The following is an 18,911-nucleotide window of genomic DNA, read 5'->3' on the forward strand; positions in this document are numbered from 1 at the left end:
GGCTGTACACACCGAAGCCCCTTACCCTACTGTATGGAGCCCGACGACTCCCACATGTCCACTCCTTGCTTCAACCGCCAAGCTGGTGCTGCTTCAGGGAATTTTGAAAGGAAAATTCTCAGGGCAAGTGTTCCTGGCAGCTGCTAGGGCCTTACCTTACCTGAAAATTCCCCAACCAGGGCCGCTGGTCACAGCAGCAAGACTCTTGGGTGGCTTGGTCAGAATTATTACCAAGCCCAAACTTGTTTTGCTCACCACACAGCAGGCCAACAAGTCTGGAGTTGTTGGGGCAGGGACTAAGGACTTTAATCAGGGAGATATCAGACCAAGAAGATGGCAGATAGTGCGGCAGATAAAAACATCTTCCATCAGTCTGAATTCCAGGTTCCTTCTGTACAGGGAAAGGGGAGGGTGCCACTCCAATTCCAACCAAAACTGACAGGGACCCCTAACTGGCGGCTCACTAACGGTTGCTGACAGTTGCTGGCTTGGGGGAGGGGCCCACTGCAGCTCCAACCAATGGCTAGGCGGGTTGCTCACTTGGGGGCGTGGCTTGTTGCAATGAGGACCAATGGCTGAGCAGGACCGCTACGGTCGTATTTAACGACTGGCATACCAGATGTGCCCCTATTACAGGAATAGGTCAGTGACGAGTTTGGGCCTGAAACTGGAAATCTGGGTCTTGCTTTGTCACGATAGAGGCCTTGATTACAGGACAGGAAACAAGAGGGTACCAAGGTGACTTCTGATTGACCCTAAGGGAAGCACACTAGGCATTTTGATCCTTGATCAGTGGGTTCCAATCTGCCCATCACCTCCTTGTCCACATGTACCGGCTTGAAGGAGGAGTGTCCTTAAAGCTGATTAGACCTGGAGTCTCAAGGTCTAGCAGGGGTCTAGAACCCCTGCTTGAGAAAGAGGATTCTCCTAAGGGCCGCTGGAGCCCAAGGGGCCCAGTAGGGACGATTGTTCAATTGTTTGGGGCTGGCGCAGACAGTGGAGACTCGCCCGGTTCCCCTTCGCGGCTCCTCAGGGTCCCAGCCTCTCTCACAAGCATCATCAGGCCCCACTGGCTCGGGATGGACTCCTGCATGCTCCCTGGCACTCCTGCCGAGCAGAGCTTGGTGAGGACGAGGAGGTGGGGTGGGAATCCCTGGGGGACCTCGACAGTGATGGGGCGTTGGTGAGGCTTGGGAACTTTCAGGCCGCCTGATGAACTGGTTATAGAACAGCTAAGACTTCCTCTACCTTAGTCGTTTTCCCGAGAGTCAGTCTTTGTGTACAAGGTTATCCCATTTGTCAGTTCATCTGGCTCCTTGTGGGCTGTTAAATCAACAAGTCGTCCCTCTGGAAAGTAGGTCCTCCAGTCAGCGTTTCTGTAAGTCAGTCCTTCACTTGATGTACTCAGCAAAGGTCAAGGAGGATACTCAGTTTTCAAGGAAATAGCCAGATGGTGTTGTGCTGAAGAAGCTCCAGGCTGGAACTCTCCCCACCCCTGACAAGGAAGCAAATTTGGAAAAGGAAATGATTGTCTAGAGGGAAGAGAAAGGTTGCCGGTGGAGACAACCCATGGAGGCGCTGAAGTCCAAGGAAGGGAATGAGACTTGGACAAGATCAGAAATTTCAAGCCTGAAGGATCATTATGTGCTGGTCAATAAAACCCACGTTCACACAGTTCTAGAGGCTAGACGTCCAAGATCAGGGTACTGGCAGGGTTGCTTCCTTCTGAGGGAGGATCTGTTCCCTGCTTCTCTTTTAGTTTATGGTGACGACTGGCAATCCTTGGAGTTCCTTCTAGTTCCTTGGCCCTCATCTTCACATGGCCTTATCCATGTGTCCTGGGTGAGTGTGCTGCATTGAAATTTCCCTCTTCTTATAGGGACACTAGTTGTGTTGGACAGTAGTTGTGTAATCACCCTTAACCTGATTACACAGGTAACCTGCAAAGACCTTATTTCAAATTAGGTCACATTCACAGATATGTAGGGATAAGTCTTTAGCATATCTTCTTGGGAACACAATTCAATCCATGGCACAAAAGAAATTAGAAAATATTTAGAATTGAATGTATTTTTAAAACATATTAAAAGCTGTAAGATGCCACTAAAGCTGTGCTTAGACTAGAGAAAAACTCCTCAAATCCATGGTAAGGACTGTCACTTTAAGAAAAGAAGAAGGAGGAAGTTGGGGAGGGAGAGGAGAAAGAGGGCAAATTAAACCTGAAACAAGCAGAAGGAAGGAAATAAGAGAAAGCAGAAATAAATTAAAAAGAGAGAAGCAATACAGAAAAATCAGTTAAAACCAAAATCTTGGTCTTTAAAAAAACAAAAACTCAGTAAACTTGATAGAGCTTACATAAGCTAATTGAGAAAACGAGAGAAGACACAAATTATAAATACCAGAAATGAAAGAGTGGCTATAAGCACAGATCCTAAAGACATTTCAAGGCTAATAAGGAATATATTTTTCAGAAGGGAACCTTTCTAAGCACTGGGAAGGACACAAAGATGTATCTGATGTTGGGCCTTACCTCAAGGAGCTCATTCTTGGATACATTTCCTGGTAGGGTGTTTCATCAGTTTGCCACTGAGAGCAGTAACCAAATGAAGAACATGTAGTAAATTATGCAGGGTGGTGTAGTGGCGCCACAAGGCTGTCAGAGAACCAGGATCCCTATGCTATCATCAAGAATATCCTCAGTCTGTGGTTTTGACCTATAACGGTTCCTCATGGTTACCAGGGGGCTGCTCCACCTCCAGCATCTCATCTATATTCCAAGGGAAAAGAAGAAGAAAAGCAATGAGAAGAAAGTAGTGGCGCTAATATAAAAAACCCAGAACTTCCCAAAAGTCTCCAGCAGATAGCCTCAGATGTTTGGTATTTCAAGCAGGCAACTCTCTCACAATATTTGCTTAACAATAAATATAACAACAGAGTCCATGGTTTTTATTTTGCATTGTCCACTTGGGAGAAGAAGAGAGTACAGATAGGTACAGATAGGTACCTACAGATAGGTACACAATCTAAAAAAACAGAGTTGTCAATTACAACCTACTGTTACCAGAGCAAGAAATTATCAAGTAAGACAACTGGCCCAAATTACATTTTATTTGGATATCATTTTCAGAAGTCATGTAATAATTTCTAATGTCTTTGGAGTCTCATAAGACCACTTTATTTAAATTGTTCTTCCAAGGGTGGATTTGTAACAGCCTAGAACAAGTCAGTAACAGTCATGAATATTCATATGAAACTGTATATTGTGGAGGAGAAAAATTATGTTCTTATAAACATCCTCAGTTTTGCACAATATCAAATCAGACTCCTTGAACCCTCTTATAACACAATATCTTTTGATTTATAGCTGCAGGGGACTAGGACATCTTAAATTCTATCCTATGTTTCCCTTATCATGAATACTTGTGTTTTTTTAAAACCAGGCTCTCAAATTTCATTAGTTAATATTATATGCAAAAAGCAGAACTTCAGAGTTCAACTGTGATGGCAAAAAAAAAAAAAATGGGGTAAATGCTGAATAGGCTTCTATTTGGTGATAATAACTCAATAGCGTTTTTCTTGTACTTGGTTCATTGGCCAGAACTATATCACATGACCAGCCCTAGAAGGAGGAAGGGAAATAAGTGTTTTTATTTTTGAACTGTTAACTTCACCACCATAACAAATCTGAAAGAGTAAGAACATATAGGACTTCCCTAGTAACCCACTGGTTAAGAATCCGCCTGCCAAGGTAGGGGACGCAGATTCGATCCCTGGTCCAGGAAGATCCCACATGCCACGGGGCAACTAAGCCTGTACATCGCAACTCCTGAGCCCCTGTACTCTAGAGCCTGTGCTTTGCAACAAGAAGAGCCTCTGCAATGAGAAGCCTGCACACCGTAACTAGAGAAAGCCCACGCTCAGCAGTGAAAATCCAACACAGCCAAAAATAAATAAAAATTAAAAATAAAACAAAAACATACAGGAGGGTCAGTCAGTTCAGTTTAGTTCACTCAGTCATGTCCGACTCTTTGTGACCCCATGGACTGCAGCACGCCAGACCTCCCTGTCCATCGCCAACTCCCAGAGTTTACTCAAACACATGCCCATTGAGTCGGTGATGCCATCCAACCATCTCATCCTCTGTTGTCCCCTACTCCTCCCACCTTCAATCTTTCCCAGCATCAGGGGCTTTTCCAATGAGTCAGTTCTTCACATCAGGTGGCCAAAGTATTGTAGTTTCAGCTTCAACATCAGTCCTTCCAATGAATATACAGGAGTGATTTTCTTTAGAATGGGCTGGTTGGATCTTCTTGCAGTCCAAGGGACTCTCAAGAGTCTTCTCCATCACCACAGTTCAAAAGCATCAATTCTTCAGTACTCAGCTTTCTTTATAGTGCAACTCTCACATCCATATGTGACTACTGGAAAAATCATAGCTTTGACTAGATGGACATTTGTTGGTAAAGTAATGTCTCTGCTTGTTAATATGCTGTCTAGGTTGGTCATAGTTTTTCTGCCACAGAGCAAACATCTTTTAATTTCATGGCTGCCGTCACCATCTGCAGTGATTCTGGCGCCCAAAAAAATAAAGTCAGCCACTGTTTCCCCATCTATTTGCCATGAAGTGTTGGGACTGGATGCTATGATCTTAGTTTTCTTAATGTTGAGTTTTAAGCCAACTTTTTCACTCTCCTCTTTCACTTTCATCAAGAGGCTCTTTAGTTCCTCTTCATTTTCTGCCAGAAGGGTGGTGTCATCTGCATATCTGAGGTTGTTAATATTTCTCCCAGCCATCTTGATTCCAGCTTGTGCTTCATCCAGCCCAGCATTTTGCTTGATGTACTCTGCATATAAGTTAAATAAGCAGGGTGACATTACACAGCCTTGACGTACTCCTTTCCCTATTTGGAACCAGTCTGTTGGTCCATGTCCAGTTCTAACTGTTGCTTCTTGACCTACATACAGATTTCTCAGGAGGCAGGTCAGACGGTCTGGTATTTCCATCTCTTTCAGAATTTTCCACAGTTTGTTGTGATCCACACACTCAAAGGCTTTGGCATAGTCAGTAAAGCAAAAGTAGATATTTTTCTGGAACTCTCTTGCTTTTTCTATGATCAAGCAGATGTTGGCAATTTGATCCCTGGTTCTTCTGCCTTCTCTAAATCCAGCTTGAATATCTGGAGGTTCTCGGTTCACATGCTGTTGAAGCCTGGCTTGGAGAATTTTGTGCATTACTTTGCTAGCGTGTGAGATGAGTGCAATTGTGCAGTAGTTTGAACATTCTTCGGCATTACCTTTGTGATTGGAATAAAAACTGACCTTTTCCAGTCCTGTGGCCACTGCTGACCTTTCCAAATTTGCTGGCATATTGAGTGCAGCACTTTTATAGCATCATCTTTTAGGATTTGAAATAGTACAGCTGGAATTCCATCACCTCCACTAGCTTTGTTCCTAGTGATGCGTCCTAAGGTCCACTTGACTTCACAGTCCAGGATGTCTGGCTCTAGGTGAGTGATCACACCATCGTGGTTATCTGGGTCATGAAGATCTTTTTTTGTATGGTTCTTCTTCTGTGTATTCTTGCCACCTCTTCTTAATATCATCTGCTTCTGTTAGGTCTATGTAATTTCTGTCCTTTATTGTGCTCATCTTTGCATGGAAAGTTCCCTTGGTATCTCTGATTTTGTTGAAGAGATCTCTAGCCTTTCCAGGAGGGTAGAGAGCAGGCAACTGTGGGGTTCTGCCTGAGACATTCCCCTAAAAGAGGTGAATATATGCAGGTGCTGAAGTCTGAAAATGGAGACTTTTTTGTGCTTGTGGGGATCCAAGAAGGCTCCCAGGAGGAAGTTACATGGGCAGAGAGGAGAGTTGCAGGAGGATGCCATGAGAAGGGAAGCGGCCCAAGGAAACACCCAGAGGTGGGGCTGTATGGACTAGGTGTGCTGTATATATAGACATAGCTCTTGGGCTGGCAAAGTGTGACGGGAAGGTGGGCAGCAGAGAAAGGGCAAGTGCAAGCTCAAGTCACGGACAGCCTGAATGCAAGGCAAGGGAGTTTGGAATTTATCTTGCCAGTCATAGGAATGTCTTTTATGGCTGAAATATCTCTTAAATACACCCCATCCTCTCCATCCCCTGTAGGCACAGGGCCAGCTTAGCTCACATCATCATTCTCTTGAGCTATTACTTTGTCCTCAGTGAAGACCAGAGAGACCTTTTTTTTTTTGCCTGCTCCCAGGAGTTCCTTATTTACTTGTTTATTTTTGGCTGCCCTGAGTCTTTGCTGCTGTGAGCAAACTTTCTCTAGTTGCAGCGAGCGGGGGCTACTCTTCGTTGTGGTGCGAAGGCTTCTCACTGTAGTGACTTCTCTTGTTATGGAGTACAGGCGTTGGGAACACGGGCCCTAGAATGCAGGCTCAGTAGTTGGGGAATACAGGCTTACTTGCTCCAAGGCATGTGAAATCTTCCCAGACCAGGAATCGAACCCATGTCCCCTGCACTGGCAGGCGAATTCCCTACCAGGGAAGTCCCCAGAGAGACCTTTATAGTAATAACTCCCTTACCTGCCCCCTACTCCACGGTTCAAAACTTTTCCGTGATTTCCATGACTTCCCCATAGACTTGGGAAAAAGCCCAAGCTCTTCAGCCTGGGCTGTGAGACCCTTTAAAGGGCTAAGGGACAGGGAGTGAAGACTAGAGGAAAGAAAAGAAAGCGGACGTGGTCTTGGGACTCCACAGAGAGTCATGGGGGCCCTTCCCTGTCCCTGTCCTTGAAGCCCCAGCCTCTGGTCCCCTGAGGCCCCTAACACAATGGACAAACCTCAAGGATGATTGCAGATTTGCGAGACCCTAGTAAACAGTGCATTTATACTGCTGCCCCTCTCCTCATTCATTCCAGATCCTGCCCTCCGGGAGGTGTGGGCCTGAGGCCAAAATATGGCAGCATGTTAGGTCCTGAACCTCTCCTCTCCATGCCATCCTGTTGGTGTTGATGGTACCACCACTGTTATGGCTGGGTAAGTGGAATGAGAGGCAGGGTGGGGGTGTTTGAGAAAGCCCAGGAAGGGCTGGGGTGGGTGTGGGCAGGGGGTGGTGGAAGCTGGGCTGGACTGGGGTAAGGTGAAGAGGTGAGGACCTAAATAATTAACTGCATAATAAATCATACATACCATACATCTTCCATGTGCATATGCTGGGCTTGCCACTGTGACTCACCACGTGTTCCATTTTCTCTACCCTGACGAATTATAATCCCCAATTCACAGGTGAGGAAACAGGCTTTGAGAGACTAAGCAACTGGCCCCAAGTCACTAGAAATTTAACTAATGGAGCGTCCACATTTACTGACTCCTAGTTCCTTTTTTGTTTTTTTGCCATGCAGCATGTGGAATATTATTTCCCTGACCAGGGATTGAACCAGCACCCCCTGCACAGACTCTTAACCACTGGACCACCACGGAAGTCCTGCCTACTTTCATTTTAATGGTGTGCCCCAGTAACTCTAGAACCCAAATGAGAAATGTATCCACATCTGTTCTGTCAACATCATCAGCTGTTTGGTGGGTGTCATTAAGTCTAATCTTAGAGGAGAGGAAAGCATGGCGGCCCAGTGGGTCAAGATCCCCTGACCTGGAGACTGGACTTTGCAAGTAGAAAGCCTGGGTCCAGACCTGAGGCTTCTATTCTATAACCTCAGGCAGGGCCCTTACTCTCTCTGGAGCCTCAGTTTCCTCATATGTCTAGGGGAGTAGTAAAACTAATATAAGTGAAGTTGTTCAGTCGCGTCCGACTCTGCGACCCCATGGACTGTAGCCTACCAGACTCCTTCATCCATGGGTTTTTCCAGGAAAGAATACTGGAGTGGGGTGCCATTTCCTTCTCCAGGAGATCTTCCCGGCCCAGGAACTGAACCCAGGTCTCCTGCATTGTAGGCAGATGCTTTACCATCTGAGCCACCAGGGAAGTCTAGAATGGCTTAAACTGACTCCTGTGAAGGTATTTTGAAATCTATAAAAACTTACACAGAGGGACTTGCCTGGCGGTCCAGTGGTTAGGACTTTAGGCTCCCACTGCAGGGGTCATGGGTTCCGTCCCTGGTCCAGGAACTAAGATCCCACAAGCCACACACACACAAAAAACAGCAGCCAAAAAAAAAAAAAAAAACAGAGAAACTTACACAGGTTGGCATTACTACCATCATTTTAGATGTCATTACTAGAAGTGGTCTCAAGAACCGTGATGTTTACCAGTCCATCCATTTTGTACATGACAGAGCAGTCACCTAGGAAACAGAGAAGAAAGGAGAAGAAGTAATTGTTCAGAGAGTCAATGGCTACATTATAGCCTGCAATTATGACTACAGAGGAGTGCCACGTGCCTCTGTAGCTAATGTCTTTAATTCTCACAATGTTGCAGCATTTGTATTATTTTACCCTCTTTTCTAATCAAGAAACCAAGATATTGAAATGATGCGATGTGACCAAGGATACAAGATACAGTTGCTACCAAAAAGAAGAGAAATTTTAAACACAGCAGACTAGATTGGGATGGTACAAGATCCCCAAGACCACCCTCAGGCTCAATAACTCACAAGGTCTTGCAGAATTCAGCATAACTGTTATATTCATGGTTACAGCTTATTATAGCAAAAGGACAGAGATTAAAATCAGAGGTGGGGACTTCCCTGGCTAAGAGTGGCTGAGAGTCTGAGCTTCCTTTTCAGGGAGCGAGAGTTCGATCCCTGGTCAGGGAACTAGGATCCCACATGCCAAGCAGCCAAAAAAAAAAAAAAAACCTAATTAAAAAAATGTAAAAATCGGCAGAGGGCAGGATGTAGGACGGACCAGGAGCCAGCTTCCAGTTGTCTTCTCCTTGTTGTTCCAAGTGTGGCAACAAGCAGGCTATTTCCAAGCAGGGAAACACTGAGACTTGGTGTCCAGGGGTTTTACTGGGGCTCAGCATGTAAGCATGGCTGACCATCCCCTTGGCTGACCTTCATCTCCAGCCCCGCCAGAGGTCAAATTGATTCTGCATAGCCCAAGGCTCCCTTGTAAATCACTCTGTTAGCATAACTGTCTGGTGTGGCCCCAGGCCCCAAGTAAACCAAGACACTGGTCATCACCAGACAGAACATTACCAGAGCTCAGCGCTTTCCTCGCAGAAGCTGGGCAAGAGCAAAGCCTTCCTAGGATAAGATTGATCCTTTAATGCACAGGTAGGATACTAGAAGGGTTTCCCAGGTGGCGCTAGTGGTAAAAAATCTGCCTGCCATTGCAGGAGGCATGGGTTTGATCCCTGGATGGAGGAGATCCCCTGGAGAAGGGCATGGCAACCCACTCCAGTATCCTTGCCTGGGAAATCCCATGAACAGAGGAGACTGGTGGGCTACAGTCCATGGGGTCGCAAAGAGCTGGACACGACTAAAGCAACTTAGCATGCACAGGATACCAGTGGATGGTGAAGTTGCTCAGCTGTGTCCAACTCTTTGCCATCCCATGTCCATGGGATTCTCCAGGCAAGAATACTGGAGTGGGTTGCCGTTTCCTTCCCCAGAACTAGTGGATGAGATGAGTCTATTTTTCAACTTGAATCTCTCCACACAGGGTTAATTTCTCACATGTCGTTGGAAGTCGAGAAGATATCGGTGGAAGAGAGCTGGTGCTCTGCCGTCTCTTGCGTATTTGAATTTCCTGAAGAATCCCCAAGCAGCTCCACGACCCTGGGCGCCCCGCTCAGTAAAAGTATCAGCTCCTCTGTAGCTACAAATCAACGCAGTGCTGCCCTCGATAATAACACCCAGGACACACCTCACACTGTTTGGAATCTTGAAGAGCCAGAATGTACCCACCTGATCCACAGCATACTCAAAAGAGATAATAGGACATATTCACTCTGTGCCAATCTAGGAGGATGCAGAAGTGCTTTCCTGAGGGACAGTATCGAACTCTTGGTCTCAGGTGAAATTCAGTCTCATGCAGTGGATGGCTTAGAAAGAAGGAACTCCAGACTGCGCTCTGGTTAGTGTGTGGTTTTGTTTCACCTGGTGCCGGGCTTTACAAAACCGTGGGTATTTCATTCTTCCAACCATAATACAACGTGACAGACACAACTGATAAGACCTTCTGCTCCCCAAATAGGAATGGCAAAACGGGGGTTAGTGACTTGCCCATAGCATCTAGCCAGTAAGAGTTGGAGGCATAAATTATCATAGATCATCATGGAAGGTGCAGAGCCTAAGGGGAGAGATGGATTGGCCAGGAAGAGACAGAGTAGGAGCTGACCTGAAAAAATCTAGGCTGGGAGACAGGTAGAGAATCATGTTGTTGTTGCTCAGTTGCTAAGTTGTGTCCGAGTCTTTGCAACCCCATAGACTACAGCGCGCCGGGCTCTTCTCAGAGACAATGTCGATTCTCAGAAAATTCGCTCATCCTTAGTCTTGAAAAGTCAGGGTTCTGGTTCAAACTCTGCCACCTGAAGCAACTCTCTTCAGTTTGCTCACCTAGACACTGAGGTGTGCCCCTTCCGTGTAGAGAAGGGAAATAAACTTATGAAAAGCCACCCAGTAATCACAACCCCAGCTTCTAGGGGGTTGTCAGATTAGGGGAACAGAACCAAATCAGCTTCCCTGGTGGCCCAGATAGTAAAGAATCTGCCCGCAATGCAGGAGACCTGGGTTCGACCCTTAGTTCGGGAAGATCCCCAGGAGAAGGGAATGGCTATCCACTCCAGTATTCTTGCCTGGGAAATCCCAGAGGAGCCTGGCAGGCTACGGTCCATGGAGGTGGCAAGGAGTCAGACACGACTGAGCAACTTTCACTTTTCACCACATCGGCTAATGGGTAGGAAAGCGCTTGGCCACCTGGAACACTGCACATCACTGAGGTGTCCAGGAGGGCCCCTTGTCTCCAAGTTTGGGGTCCAACCTGTCTCTCTCTCCTCCAGATCTGACCCAGAAACCAGAGCTCCACGTCCCAGGGACTCCGGCAGCTGGGGGATCTGCGACCTTGGTCTGTAGCTTCAAAGGCACCTGCAAAGAAACCAAAGCCCTCTTCGTCTCCTGGAAAGGGCCTAACGTGTCCGCCGGCACAGACCACAGACGGCTCCAGCAACTCCTCCTCCCCGCCCTCCTCCTCCCTTGTGCTGCGCTTCACCCTGAAACCTGAGGACCGCCAACCACCCTCAGACGCCATCTGAACTTCTCCCCGGCTCACCTGCCCGGAAGTAGCATGGTCAGGCTCCAGGTGGCCTGTGAGTGCTGGTGGGCGAGGGACGATTCAGAGTCTGGGAGGGAGGCGGACCCAAGAGAAAGACGCGAGTCCTGGGCTGGGGGACAGGAGCGGTGTGGGGAGCACTCACACCTCCTCCTAGCTTCTGGGGCTGTAAGGCCAGAGTAGGCGCTGAGCTCGGGTGTGAAGCCGATGAGGAAAGAGGATCAAAGGGGAACTATTCTGAGTCGCAGCCCCTCGGGGCTTCCTGGGCTTCCAGGAAGCCTTTCTGGAGCCCCATGGGAGTCACAGACAAGGAGAGGGCTGAGTCCTGGAGGAGGCGGAGACGGAGTCACGATGCGCGCCGACTCCCTGCCCTCCTTCGCCGCAGCACCGGCCAGGCTGCTCTACTTTTCTTGTTCCTTGGAGAAGACTCTGCAGTGCAGCTGTTCCTTCCGTGGGAGCCCCATGCCCTCCGTGCGGTGGTTGATGGGAGGTGATCCTGTGGATCTGAACAGCATGCATAAGAACTTCCAGGTGACATCCAACATAGCTGCCCCTTGGGCCAACAGCACCATCAGCCTCCTCGGGGAGCCAGAAATAGTCAGGGGCCTCCACTGTGAGGGGCGGAACCAACACGGAATCCATACCTCAAGCATCTTCCTGATACCGCCTGGTAAGTGTGCAGGAGTCTGGTGACTGGGCTAGAACGACAACACGTGGACCAGAACGAGGTCGGGTACGGGACTTCTCTGGTGGCTCAGATGGTAAAGAATCTGCCCAGGTTCGATTCCCGGGTCGGGAAGGTCCCCTGGAGAAGGAAATGGCAACCCACTCCAGTATTCTTGCCTGGAGAATCCCATGGACAGAGGAGCCTGGCGGGCTACAGTCCATGGGGTCGCAAAGAGTCAGACACAACTGAACTTTTTTCACAGAGCCAGCGGAAAGAGTAAGGCTCAGACCTTTTAGCGGTAGGAGAAAAATTGCTCTCACTTCTCTTTGATTCCAGATAAGAATTCAGTTTCTAATGCGCTGCTGAAAGGGCTGACCCAGGGCGTTGTGTATGGATCCATTGCGACAGCACTCTTCCTCTTCTTCCTTGTCCTCCTTGTGTGAGTATCAAATTAAAACCCACCAGCAAGCTCTCCCCAAAGTCTGCTACGTTTACTTATGTAAGTGTGCCACATTTGTAGTACTTGTAGTACCACTTTACTACATGTAAAGCACTACATTTACTTTATTTCCTTCCTTATGATTCTTTCAGCTTCATCTTCCCTCTTGATACAGACTCTTACATCAGCCATCTTCTTTTCCTGTTTTCCATTTAAAGGCTATAAATTTCCCTCTATGCATGACTTTAGTTGCATCTCACACATTTTAATATAAAGTCTTTTATTATAATTTGGTTAAATACCTCTAATTTCTGTTAAGATTTTTTTTCACCCATGAGGTTTTTTTTTTTAAAGACACACCAATATTTTCTAAATCCTCTTTTCTTTAGTTCTATTGAAATCCAGTAAGTTCAAAGAATATGCTATGCATGCTTTTAGTTCTTTATTGCTTTGTGGCAGAATTTTTGCTTAGTGTTTATAAGTAAATATTCCATGTGGACTTGAATAGAATATGCATTCTACACTTGTTGAATGCAGCATTTATATAAATACAATATATTGTACAGGTATATATCCGTATGGGCTTCCCAGGTGGCTCAGTGGTAAAGAATCTGCCTGCAATGCAGGAGACGTGGGTTTGATCCCTGGGTCGGGAAGATCCCCTGGAGAAGGAAATGGCAACCACTCCAATATTCTTGCCTGGGAAATCCCATGGACAGAGGAGCCTGGTGGGCTACAGTCCATGGGGTCACAAAAGAGTCAGACACGACTGAGCGACTAAATGATAATTATATTTATATGTGTGTGTGTGTGCTGAGGCAAGCCACAAATATCAGAAAGCAAACTAAAGACAGGTGGGCATGAAAAAATTCTGATGGTCATAAGGCAACCAAACATGTTAAATATAAAATGCTGATGCTGAATATAAAAGTTAATTTTTGGGAACTCTGGGGTTTTCATGTTGTTGTTCAGTGGCTAAATCATGTCCAGCTCTTTTCGATGCTATCTAACCATCTCATCCTCTGCTGCCCCTTTCTCCTTTTGCTTTCAATTTTTCCCAGCACCAGGGTCTTTCCCAGTGAGTTGGCTCTTCGGGTCAGGTGGCCTAACTATTGAAGCCTCAGCTTCAGCATTTCAGTCCTTCCAAGGAATAGTCAGGCTTGATTACCCTTAGGATTGACTGGTTCGATCTCCTTGCAGTACGAGTTTGCTTTGGTGTCTTTTATCAATTCTGGAAAATTCTCAAACCTCTTTCACAGATTGCTTCTGCCATTTCCTTTCAGATTGGGGTTCTCATTTTGTTTGGGGGGTTTTAAATATATACATATTTATTTATTTATCTGGCGGTGTCGGGTCTTCGTTGCAGCATGCAGGGTCTTTTATTGAGGCGTACAAACTCTCCGTAGAAGCTACTGGCTCGGGCTCAGCAGTTACAGGATATGGGCTAAATTTCTCTGCAGCATGTAGGATCTTATGTTCCTGCATCAGGGATTGAGTCTGCATCCCCTGCATTGCAGAGCAGATTCTTAACCACTGGACCACCAGGGCAGTCCCAGTGTTCTCATTTAATATGTGTTAAACCTCTTTCTCTCTCTCTTTTTTCCCCCTCTTACCCTGTCTCCTGTATTGTGTAAGTAAAGTAAACACGTGCTAGGTTAGAGCAACATGCACAAGTAAGATACTAAGGGAACCCTGCCCCTTCAGTATCTCCTTATCCCTCGGGAGGGAGCATCAGTACGGCCCAGAAATCCCTCAGCCTACCTGAGTCAGCCCTTTCTTTGTCAGTACTACAAAGGATTTCCTTCCCCCTCCTAAGTTTCCTATCTCCTCCCTTCTCACTCTTAGCAATAAGGCTTTCCCTAACTTCAGAGGAAAAAAGCAACTCCCCAAACCTGCGGCGTTATTACCATCGGCACCGATGATTTACTCCTCGCCTTTTTCAGAGAAAGGCATCTCTCTTCTTGTCCAGGGTTAGCCCTGCCTCCTCCGCCTTGGGAATCCATCTCCTGCACACTCCATTGATCATGCCTTCTGTCTCTCAAACGCTCAATCACTCTTCCTTCGTTGGCTCTTTCTCTGAATTATATAAGCATGTCCAAATCCCTCCCACCTCAGCCCCACAAACTCCTTCTATGGACCATCCAGTGTTTTTCTTTTTTTGAGAGAGAGAGACTAGCTTACGCCCACTTCCTGATTCACATCACTCCTACATTCTTCAGTCCACTTCAATCTGCTCTCCAGCGCCACGCCACTGAAATGACACTGTCTAAGCCAACCAGTTATCCTTACTCTTGAGACCCAAGAGCAGCCCTTCTTTTTCTTGTTCATCTTGAGGTGACATTTTGATTGGGTAGCCATTTGTGATTGCCTTCTACCCACTGGCTCCTTGTTAGAGAGAAGGAATACCGCAAAGCCATCTGCTGGAAATGATGTGGGTGGAAGCAGGAACGGGGGGGTAGAGAATTGAGAGGAGTGATGGTGTTAGGTGTGGTTAGAAGAGCCGTTGAGAAGAATACTGGGGTCTGTACAAGGACAAGGAAGACACTTGGTAAGCAGCCGCAAAGGCCCAGCGATGACTGGAGACTCTTCACTGTTATTGGCACCAGGCGCCATTGCCCTGTGATATTTCCTCCCAGCAGTGGTCATAGGAAAGAAAAAGCAGATGGTGGCATTGATCTAGGTTTTGGTCTTTGCAGGCAGGGTGCTGTGGAAGGGTGATGGAGGGGAGAGGCAGGGGAGGCAAGGGGGCTGGAGGGAAAGAGCCCATCAAGAAGGCTGGTAAGAGGGTCCAGGCTAAGCGAATAGGAACTTGTATCCCCATTTGACGAGGGGAGGAGAGTGCCGGTCACAGAACCAGCAAACAGAGGGAAACATGGTCCTCTAACCCCAGCCCAGGCCTCCTTCTGGGAACCAGTGGGTACTCAGCACAGCATTAACCGTGGGGCTCACTGCCTTAGAATGAAGATGCTTAAGTGGTGGGAGGAGAGTCACATTCCTAAGGCCAGCGAGGCCCTGATCCCTGAGAAACCAGAGCTGCTGGAGGAGCCAAAAACACCCCAGGAGTCTGCAGCTGAGCCCTCACCTGCTTCTGTAGCAGGTAAGTCCCTGGGCTGGGCCGCTGCACTTGGAGGCCCCCGGAGGGCGATGGTTAGAAAGGAGGACTTCCAGGACCCCTGGAGTTGGAAACCACATCGCTAGCACTGGAGCCCAGAGGGTCTACACTCAGGAAGAACAGGCCAGCTCATTTTGACGTGTGGGCACCAGCAGGGAGAACCAGGGCTCAGCCTTGTCTGAGCATCTGTCTGCTTCTTCAAGCCGAGGTCCCCTTCCAGCAGCTGAGCCCCCTGTGCCACAGATGGTGATGACCCTGGAGGGTGCCAGCCCAGCCCCAGACCCGTGGAGGAAGCAGGCTCACCCACTAGCAGCCACCGCCCTGCCAGGAAAGGACAGTAAAATCTAGAAGGGGGGTGTGAGCCTGCTTGCACGGCCAGAACAAAGCACCACAGCCTGGTGAGCTTAAACAATAGAAATATTTTTTACACCATCCGTGAAACTACGAGTCCAAGATCAAGGCGTGGGCAGAGCTGAGTCCTCCTGAGGTCTCTCTTCTGGCTTGCAGACAGCCATCCTCCCCGCTGCGTCCTCACGTGGCCATCTCTCTGTGTATGTCTGTGTCCTAATCTCCTCTTAATGAGGACACCAGTCCTACTGGACGAGGGCCCACCCATGTGGCCTCATTTTACCTTAATTATCTCTTTAAAGGCCCTGTCTCCAAAAGCAACTCTGAGGCGCTGAGGGTTAGTGCTTCAACATACCGATCGGGGTGGGGAGAAGGGACACAGTTCAGCCAGTGAAGGAGGCTTCAAGGAGCCAGTTGGGTCCCTCTGTTTGTGGGAGACCTTGAGAGGGAAAGGGGCTTGCCCACAGCAGAAGGACCCCAGGATCTGGGTCTCACACAGTCTAGGGCTCGTGAGAGAGAAAGAAGAAGACCGAGGATACACAAACTCCAGGGCAGATGAAGACCATGGGTCACTGCTGCCAAGACCCAGCAGCCACAGGGCAGGAACAGCGGCTGCATCTCAGGTCCTGTGAGCAGAGGTCACGCTCCGTATTCGCGTTCACTGGACAGACATACCCGAGGCCTCCTGTCAGGCCCTGGGGACAAGCCTTCTCATTGCCCTGGAGGAGCGAGGTCTGGGCCAGCCTCTGTCACCCAGGGGGCACCCAGGAGCACAGGTGAAACACTGGAGCCCTGGACCGTTACTGTGGCAGTGACCACATGCCGCCCCATGAACCGGACTGACAGTGACCACTGCAACCAAGTCCAGCCCCAGCATTCTGCAGAGACACAGACCCGCAGAAGTGAGACCCTAAAGGTCTCTGTCTGCAGGGACACTGGGGATCCTCCCCACCCCCTACATGGCAAACGAGGAAACTGAGACTCACAGCTCCCCAGGCCACACAGCAAGACCGTGCCCTGATCAGGACGCCTGGGTCCCAGGGCCCTGGGGCTCCGGAGCAGCTGTCCAAGCCCCTGGTCACTTTCTCCTGAGCTAACGAGGCTCCAGTGCAGAGGTGGCAAACTCAAGGCTGCAAGAACCAGACAAAACCAACAAAACCAGTGCCTGGGGCCCTGCAGGGGGGTGGGGAGGAGGGGGCACGCGGCGGGCAGGCAAGCCGGTGCCCTCCGCCAAAAAGGGCGCCTTGCAGCAGACGTCTCTCCCCCATGCCTCCCCCCATCCTCCCACACAGAGCAGGAATGACATCTCTATCGCCAGATCTCCTGATTTTTTCCCCCCAGAGGAATCCAGAGATCCAGGTTTCAGAGAGACATTTCTGGATTCTGGATTCAAACATGTTAGTAGTCAAAAAACCAGCGTGGGGACTTCCCTGGCTGTTCAATGGTTAAGATTCTGGGCTTCCACTGCCAGGGGCACTGGTTTGATCCCTCCTCAGGGAACTAAGATCTCACATGCTACTCGACCAAATAATAATCATTAATAAAATTAAATATAAATAAATAGATTAAAAAACAAACAAACAATGCAGGCCCAAGAGAAGCCATACGTGGGACTCTCATTTGTCAATTTGATCAGAAGCACAGACGTGGAGGGGTGGGACTCCTTTCTCTAAACCCACCGCCTGCCCCCAGAATGCCAATGCCTGCCAAGCGCAAACAGAAGCCCCAGGCGCCAGGAAGAAGCTCAGGGCTGGTGGGATGAGGACGGGCTTCCGGTGGAGATCCAGGAGGTCATTCACTCATTCTTCCGCAAACGTCCCCGGAGGCCTCCCATGTGCCAGGCCTTGGAGTGGGGACACAGAGATGGGTCAGATCCAGGTCCTGCCACTGGACCTGAAAGAGGTGATGGCTCTCCAGGCATGGGAAGCCATAGGATCATCGTAAATGGGAGGCGCTGGGGGCTGGTGCACTCCAGCCAGGGCAAGGCAAGCAATGTGTCTTGGCAGGGGGCAGTTGACAGGGAGAAATGAGCCAGGCAAAGTGCCACCACCTGGGCCTGGGTGAGGCTCCCTGCACACAGACCTCCACCTTCCCCCAACCCACTCTTGGGAGAATCAAGAGGGGCTGAGGCCTGGCTGACTCCGCCCACCCTCCAGGAACAACAGGGTGCAGAAGCCAGAGCTGGGGTATTGCGCTGAGCATATACAGCTTCTAACCTGCTGAATGAGGAGGCAGGAGCCACAGAAGCGCGTGGGGCTGGCAGGCGGCTCGCTCAGCATCCAGCTCCCACTTTGGGGAAGGGGCGGTTTCAGTATCACCGGCACACAGTGAGTAGCGACTCGGGATTTATGGTAACTTACAGATCCAAAACTTGAGGCGGTGCAGTTGAGCTGGGAGGGGCAGTCCCTGTCCCAGGGCACCTGCAAGCCCCAGATGGCAAGGTAGGAGCGCCTATTACTCCCAAGGCGATTGGGGCCAGGTCACTAGGTTACTAACTGGTTCTGGCCCGACTCTATGTGGTTATTTTAAAAGGTGTCCAGGGAAAAACAAAGCGTGAACTTACAGTGAGCAGCCTACACTCAAGTCCTTATCTAATGTTCAGACTCCGGATGTGAGCAGGGTTATCATACTGTAAAATGGCCAAGCGGCAGCTGGGGAAAATAAAATTGTTTTCTTCAAAAGTTGTTTTTCTCATCGTAAGAACACACGTGGCAACACCCTTGAGTTGGACTTCACAGACCCCATACCCCACCAGTAGGGCATTGTGGAGACATGGAGATAAGTTCAGGAAAAGTGGGATGTTCCCATGGGTGGGTGGCATGGTGAGGAGGGCCGTAGCAGTTCCATGAATCAAGACAAGGTTAGAAAGTGGATCATCTTCCAAGAAGAGGTTACAAGGTGGACCTCTTCCTCCAGAGTCAAGGGAGAGACACGAGAGGATGCTAAGGAGTCAGACAGATAGGGCTCCAATCCCATGCTGCGTGCCATGGGGCCAGGCACAGCCTCTCTGAACCAGGATGAGAATCAAGTGCTTGGACTGCTCTGGTGGTCCAGTGGCTAGGACTCCACGCTCCCAATGCAGGGGGACCAGGTTCAGTCCCCGGTCAGGAAACTAGATCCCATATGGTGCAACTA

The 18,911-nt window shown here is 48.8% G+C and overlaps 1 protein-coding gene and 1 long non-coding RNA gene across 4 annotated transcripts in view; one reads left to right on the top strand and one right to left on the bottom strand.

Annotated features, from left to right (window-relative positions):
- Positions 1–498, bottom strand: part of LOC133230977 (uncharacterized) — a 32,948-nt gene extending 32,450 nt beyond the window's left edge. Inside the window, exon 1 of the long non-coding RNA XR_009731005.1 lies at positions 26–498. This is a non-coding gene — a long non-coding RNA (uncharacterized LOC133230977). The remainder of the gene's footprint in view (positions 1–25) is intronic.
- A 39-nt stretch (positions 499–537) lies between these two features.
- LOC133230976 (SIGLEC family-like protein 1) lies at positions 538–18,633 on the top strand. Of its 3 annotated transcripts, XR_009731004.1 has the most exons (10): positions 538–1,124; positions 1,760–1,842; positions 6,899–7,016; positions 9,603–10,016; positions 10,942–11,247; positions 11,596–11,880; positions 12,214–12,316; positions 15,274–15,413; positions 16,276–18,103; positions 18,309–18,633. XR_009731004.1 is itself a non-coding variant. In XM_061389119.1 (9 exons), the coding sequence occupies exons 5-9, from the start codon at positions 11,226–11,228 to the stop codon at positions 16,278–16,280; spliced, it is 555 nt and encodes a 184-aa protein (XP_061245103.1). In that variant the 5' UTR covers positions 554–1,124; positions 1,760–1,842; positions 6,899–7,016; positions 9,603–10,016; positions 10,942–11,225; the 3' UTR covers positions 16,281–17,349. The 3 variants fall into 3 exon arrangements, 1 of the variants encoding a protein (XP_061245103.1); XM_061389119.1 differs by lacking the exon at positions 18,309–18,633 and having other exon boundaries at positions 554–1,124; positions 16,276–17,349; XR_009731003.1 differs by lacking the exons at positions 1,760–1,842; positions 18,309–18,633 and having other exon boundaries at positions 550–642; positions 16,276–17,349.
- Positions 18,634–18,911: the final 278 nt, after the last annotated feature.

The sequence above is a fragment of the Bos javanicus genome, chromosome 18, assembly GCF_032452875.1.
Source record: "Bos javanicus breed banteng chromosome 18, ARS-OSU_banteng_1.0, whole genome shotgun sequence".
Classification (NCBI taxonomy): Eukaryota; Metazoa; Chordata; class Mammalia; order Artiodactyla; family Bovidae; genus Bos; species Bos javanicus.